The sequence below is a fragment of the Micropterus salmoides genome, unplaced genomic scaffold, assembly GCF_014851395.1.
Source record: "Micropterus salmoides isolate LMB-PRFRI ecotype aquatic unplaced genomic scaffold, ASM1485139v1 Ms_hic_scaffold_8, whole genome shotgun sequence".
Lineage (NCBI taxonomy): Eukaryota > Metazoa > Chordata > Actinopteri > Centrarchiformes > Centrarchidae > Micropterus > Micropterus salmoides.
Genome location: NW_024044570.1, coordinates 19287949 through 19294913, shown reverse-complemented (window position 1 = coordinate 19294913; position 6965 = coordinate 19287949). Strand labels below are relative to the sequence as shown.

The 6965-nt window shown below is 39.8% G+C and overlaps 1 protein-coding gene across 2 annotated transcripts; it reads left to right on the top strand.

Annotated features, from left to right (window-relative positions):
- The first annotated feature begins 555 nt into the window (after positions 1 to 555).
- Positions 556 to 5056, top strand: lysmd4 (LysM, putative peptidoglycan-binding, domain containing 4). 2 transcript variants are annotated; one of them, XM_038706192.1, is made up of 3 exons: positions 556 to 689; positions 2882 to 3150; positions 3251 to 5056. In XM_038706192.1, the coding sequence occupies exons 2-3, from the start codon at positions 2896 to 2898 to the stop codon at positions 3782 to 3784; spliced, it is 789 nt and encodes a 262-aa protein (XP_038562120.1). In that variant the 5' UTR covers positions 556 to 689; positions 2882 to 2895; the 3' UTR covers positions 3785 to 5056. The 2 variants fall into 2 exon arrangements, with proteins under 2 accessions (XP_038562120.1, XP_038562121.1); XM_038706193.1 differs by having other exon boundaries at positions 600 to 748.
- The last annotated feature ends 1909 nt before the right edge of the window (positions 5057 to 6965 follow it).

Below are 6965 nucleotides of genomic sequence, written 5' to 3'. Positions count from 1 at the left end.
AGAAACTGTATAGTGATATTTTCTAAACTATGTAATGTGGACTCATTTTTAGTGCAGATTGTAAGCCATTTAATAAATTGTTGCATTGATGTGTGTATTATTTTACTTTTAGTATGTATTGTGCACATATTTTATATTCTGAGATCTAGTGGTGGTGGTGGTGGGTGTGTGTGTGTGTGTGTGTGTCTAGGAGGAAGGGGGGGGGGCATCAGATAAGCCTATGTATCAGATTAAAAATGCCACTTTCAGTGGTTTGGTATGTGAAGGTGAACACGTGCAGTGGTCACATAGATAGAAAAACCTTTAAATGTTTATGCAGCAGTGATGTCCACATTATCACACAAGGCAGATGACAACAACACAAATAAAATAACATAAACAATATAATCATTGGCATCATCATTATCATGTCCCTTGAGGTTTTTTGTTCTTTGGATATAAAAATGATTGTTGTTATTGTTGTCAATGCTGTGTCACGTGCTCATTGATTGTGTCATATTCTGTTCCAGTGGGTGGCGGTAGTGCATATCTTGCGCCACCCTATTTTATACAAACGAAGAAGACGTACGCTAAACAGAAGCTAGTGCCACCGCCACCAGTTGTTGTTGCAATGTTAGCAAGTCAAGCTGGGGAGGACAGCTTTGGGAAGGCGCTGGCTTGTATTAGTGTTGCCAAAGCATTTGGATAAGGTAACTAGATGGTAACAGAGCAGTCTTAGTTTAAATCGGTCTGTGAAACTGCCTTTCCTGTAAGTAGTATTTGTCCATGTGGTCTCAAATACAAAAGCTGGCTAAAACAGTTGGCTGACTTGCTTTCTGCCATGGTGCCGATAGTTGGGTGAACACACGCTGAGTGTCAAAAGCTAACCTGTTAGCATATGCTAGCTGCCGTTAGCCCGTTGGCTAAGGTTAATGCTGTATTTAAGTGCTCCTTGAAGCCAACGGCTTGCTCAGCTTTCCGTATTTTGGCGTCAATATTTTCTGTTTGAATAAATTAAATGTTTCAGTTTGATAAAAACATCTGTTGTAAGGCAACTAGAGTTAACTTAGTTTGGATAAGTTACTAACGTTAAGTAAAATACAGATAAATGCCCACCGTTAGTAATTAAACGTTATCTAAGTTATAACGTCAGTGATTCGTGTGTTGTCACTGCAAAGTGCGGTTTAAACGAGCGTTTTACTGTTGGCTTTGGTTCGTTAAGGTTGGTATGAAAGCTGTAACTTGAGCTGTTCAAACCCGGACAAAACTATCGGCCCGCAAGTGAACTCGTGCTTTTTGTGGTGCGAACGCAAAGCAGAACAGTCAGAGTCATTAGTATGAAATTGTCAAGGGAGGAGGTGATCCATACAATTAACCATATATAGATTTTTGTTTATCAACTGTACTTTTTAAAAAGCTTTTTATGATCACCAATGTTAAAATGAACGTGTTTATAAAAAAAACCCATTGTAGTTTTGTGTAGTCATTGAGAGGGTGCCCACACGATGACCATGGAAACTTTCCTGCACTCTTAAATTCACACACAAATGTATTTTCAAGCTATTTTCTTTGGTAAGACAAAGGTCCAGAGACATGACTCATAAAAAGTTTATTATATCTGACTAGTGGCTATAAATAAACAAGTGTTAGGTATCTCCAGTTAACTTAGTAATAGTGAGTGGGCTGATTGGGCTATGTCATTCAGATGCTTATTGAGGCCACTGCAGTTTAGTCTAAGCAGATACAATGTAGATAGAAGGCCAGGTCAAGCCACCAAGTAGCTGCTCTTTGCTTGGTTGAGTGTAAGATTCAAAGGCAGAATAAAGGCATGATATGTCAGGGCTAGAGAGATTGATGACAGATTTATGATGTCACTGTGGGGCCTAATGTTAGGTTTATTTAACATGAATACTGGGCTGCAATAGGAATGCTTGCCCACCTTTTGGCAACTTTTACTTTGTGTTGATAACTGATAATGTGTGTTTAATAAATTGCTGGACTCCCAATTGCCACATGACCGACTAAACAACTTTTCAGCATTCAACAAATACACCTCCTATAAGGCCATGACTGTGTGTTGAATCCAAACAAAATTGTATAATTTGATCTTGGTTGACGAGGTGTCCTACTTTTAACAATTGAGTCTTCTCAGAAAGAATGATGAAAGAAAACCCCAGGTTGTTGAAATGATATTGTTGTGAGCCAGGTTGAGGTGTGAAGAAGTTTCGTAGACTGATGAAGACTTAACATGCACAACACAGCATGGTTTTTTGAGCCCGGCCGAGGAGATACAGTGCCAGCATACAACATGTGAACACGTCAAATGCCAACACCAAATCTGAAGGATAACATCTTGTGGTCCCTTTTATGTTTCTGTCTTCCCATCTAGTGCCTGTAGGTTTCTCTATTAGTTCACCTTTCACCTAGAACAACTTTTATCTGATGTTTAGACTCCAATGCTTTGTTATATTGGAATCTCTCACTATCCATTAGTTGTACTCTAATCTGTGGAGCCAGTGAGTTCTTGTAGGACTTAATCTTGTAAGATTCCCAGAGAACACTGATATCTGCTAGCCTGACGTCTGAGCTACTGTCTCTAGCTAATCAGTCTATTGTTGTCTTCTTGACAAGGACAAGTACATGTGAGAAATACCTAAAGCTATAATGTCAAGAACTTATGGGGTCAGCTAAATTACTCTAAGCTAGACCTGTCTTACCTTTCCCTGTTACATCAATTAAGACACCTAAAAAATATTCTCAACATAGGTCAGTTACACAGTGCAGTGGAGCGGAGATACAAGATACTGAGTTGGGAGTTAATGTTTTTTAAAAAAAAAAGCTCTCGTGTGTGATCTTTAATTGTATCCCTGCTATAATGTTGAAATTGGGACTTTCCTTACAGGCTGGCGTTTCATTATGCGGCGTGGGGAGCACGCTCCACGGGCTTTCCAGGCCCCAGTGGATGTCCATGCCAGTGCAGATGGCCAGGTTTACATGTTCAACAGGAGGCCGAATGAGTCCTCAGATGATGAGGAGCTCAATGTTATGGAGATGAGGCCGTGGATTTTCCAAGAGCAGGAGCTTGACAGACTGAGGAACGTTCAGCTGCTGGAACGGGAGGTGTTGGATGGTGACAGTCTCAACAAGCTTGCTCTGCAATATGGCTGCAAGGTAAAGCTTTTTGATAGTCACTGTTTTTTTGCTGTCGATCTGTTCAGTGGCATATTAAGTGTTGACATCTATGCACCTCCATTCCGGTTTCTGTTAACAGGTGGCAGACATAAAGCGGGTGAACAACCTTATGCAGGAACAAGATTTATTTGCACTGAAATCTATCAAAATACCTGTTAAGAAACACAGCATGTTAACAGAGACTTACCCGGGCCTAAGTGACTCTCAAGAAGAAATGCCGTATTCATCCCACAAACCAGTGAAGACTCAGGACAGAGCCAGAGCCCAGCCACATCTACAGGAGGTCACAGACTTTCTAATGGAGGTGGACCATGATATTGAGAAACTGATTCAGACCACGAACGATCAAGATGAGGATTTCTTGGACAGCTCAGAGAAACGGCAACAGTTTGGTTCCAGAGGACAGCGCCTGACCGGTCACGGGGCAGACTGGGGCATCCAGTGGTGGAACGCTGTAGTTGCCATGCTCCTGATAGGCATCGTCCTGCCATTATTTTATGTCATTTATTTTAAAACAAAAGATAACGGAGCGGCCTTACCAACAGATGCTAGTGGTGCTTCACAGTCATCGACCACCTCTTCAAATGCCTCATTGACAGGCCATGTTACATGAGCACCTGAGCATTTTCAAGAACCAGGATAGTGCAGACTTGAGTCCGGGAACACCAGAGTCATTTTTTAAAATCATTGGGTTAGATGGTCTCAGAAGTAGGTGACAGTCAAGATAAAGCCAAAACATTTTAACTTGTGCAATACCACAATGTGTCTAGTTTTCTACAGTGGATTTTACTTTTTCAACTATAACCACAATGCTTGAGGAAGATACTTCAATGGTTGTCTTTCATGGGGAGTTTCCTGAAATATTACTGTTAATCCCTGATTATTTGCTTCTTGTTGAGATTACAGTTCCTCAGGTGTTATCAAAAATTTGAGGTATTAAATGGTTGTGCCTTGAACCTCCTCACACATGATACAAACAGAACAATAATTGCCAGCGAAAAATGTATTTTTATGGGGGGAATCATCTGTGTTGGCTTTGCCACAACCTGCCTTTCCACCAGTGCCACTTCAAGTGTCGACATATCAGCGTTGTATATCAGGCGCAATCTTTATATGTTCAAATAAAGTAATATATTTTTTAAATGTATTTACAAAAAGATGAAATCAGAGATATATTGTGTTCCCCTGTTGCCAAACCATGCGAGGTTAAACTATGTTTGACATGTGTTTGAGCGTTGTTTGTGTGCCTTGTTTGCTGTAACTTAATTTTTGTGTCTACGTGTTCATTAAGTTATTGCCACGCACCTCATGCCTTCTCTCTGGGTCTGAACGCCGTGGCAAACGTGTAAATTGTGTTAACTGTAAGAGTTTGGTGCAGTATACTTTATCTTGTAAGGTTGTATGTGTTCATTCGTCACCTTGCTATCTTTGAAATGCAAAGTGCTGCTTTTTGAAAATTACCCTTAGTGTCCAGTTGCCTGAATTAAGTGTGAGCTTTAAGAAAAGTGCCTTAAAACTTCATTGCCAGGTTTATATAGTATTGCATGCTCCATCTTGTTTGATGGGTTGTGGAGACCACCTTAAAAGGAGGATGAATTTGTGTGGTTTGTATTTTAATTTAATGAAACTGGGAAAAGCTGTTTTGTTGACACATTTTTCCAAAAGTTTGTCGATTTGTAAATCACTTGGCAGAAGAATTGACATGATGGATGTGCAATAATGTTTTTCTTCAGCATGTTCCTACGTGAATACAAACTTTGTAGTGTGAAAGAGTCTCGGAAGTGTTCTCGTATATTTAACTGACAAAACACAATGTTTTGTATTAAGACTAAAACTCCACTGACACAATAAAAACTGGATGAATATGAAATAAAACAATTTCACTTCAGTTTCTTTTCAGTTGTCTTTTCAGTGCCACTAAAAGCAAGTAGACAAGTGGAACATTGTTCAGCATCAGTGGAGACAAGAAACTGAAGAAGAAATATCTGATCATGTTCCATGTGCTAACCACTTTATCACAACATTAACTGAAATGTGTGGTGATGACCAAATAGTAACACTTGTGTTGTCAGTGTGTTGTAAGTTTTTCTTCAAGATTATCTTATCACACTTATTTATGTGTATTCAGATAATACACACAGAACATAATGTACTGGGATAAGACTACTCACTACTGGAAGCAAATATACACCTTAATATATATTGTGGAGCTATAGGATGTAGTTTGGCATTTCCTTTAATACAAATTTTACTGTTTTGAGTAGTTGCAGTAATCACCGTTACCAAAAGATGGCAGCATTTACAAACAGTTTTGCTGTGGTGTGTTTGTGACAACTCCAGACTGGGATGATCATCGGGTTTGAGACATCGATTTTTTTTTATTACAAATGACTGTCAGAATAGTTAGTTTGTAATGATAAGTGAGGTCTGTGCAGCAACTAGATCTTGGAGTGGAGCACTGCTGTGATATAGGTTTAGTAAACCAAACATGTCAGTCAGGAGTTTATTATACAATCTCACCAATCCCATGGATGTGAGAGAGTCCTGTTGAGAGTTAGCTAGCCAATTTGGACATGTTTTGCTCTTTGTATTTACAGTAAAATCCAAAGTCTACAAATACAGTATGTAAACTGCAATGTGACAGGGATTTTGGGGAAACATTTGCTGAGGAGTTACATGATACAAACACTATGCGAAGGTTATAGATTGATGCCAGTTTTCCAAGTCTTGCTTGATTTGGCGTTGAGGGAAATCCAGTCTTCATAGGCAAGCCTGTCAAGCACTCTCTATTCTTCAAAGTGAAAGGGTGAACTTGAATTAAAAACATGTCATTTGTACACCCTTGCACACTGCAGTCAGGTTTTTAAATATCAACGGCTGTAATTACAAATAAACAAAGAACACTCAAGTAAAACAAAGCACAAAGTAGAAAATAAAATATGATTTCGGTCAGTAACACAACCGGCAAGATTGTAAATCCTTAAGACACATCCTCAAGGGACATTTTCAACTGATCTGAATAGATTAGGAAGTTGGTGGATATACTGTATGTATAAAAAATATTTTTTATAAGCGTTAAATATGCATCTACATCAAACAGTAGCCCTACAGCCTACCAGTGACGGGGTGGAAGACGAGCTATATTAGTATTTTCTGAGACTCTAGAACAAAAGTTGAAGTTTAGCTCTAAGACTCTATGCCTTTTATTATTCCATGACCTGAGACCCTCGTCTCATAACTGCAGCTCACGAACCCTGCTCTGATCTAGCTCCAGGCCGCAGAGCTCTGGCACCCTGCCTTCTCCCAGGCTGAGTCTTATCCTACTGTTGATACATGGGCCTCCCCCCAACCCCCCACCCGCTTCCTCCATTTTTTTCTTTTACCTCCAACCTGGACCCTTCTACTCCCTGCCTTTCTTTATTTGATGAAATCCATATCAAGTCTGCTCCTGTAGAGGACAGATGTCCTTAATATAATCAGATTCTTACCTCCAACAGTCCAAATATGGTGTGCCTGATTAGTATTAAACCGTACGTGCCAGTGCATGGAAAGGTTTGGCTGACACATTGCTGCCTTTTTTCTTCTAATACAACTGAAATACATTAAGTGGTCTTTTGCTTGTATATTTAAGGTGAAAGTAAATTAATATACTTATGCACACTGTTGTATGGGTATGTTTTGGGGGGTGGTATTCTGAATCCAGCACATTTTTGGAGTAGAGCGTGCTTTTATGGAGGTGGGGGCTGAAGCGAAGGGGGCTTTCCCTCCGAACAAAGCACAACCATCCATACAGT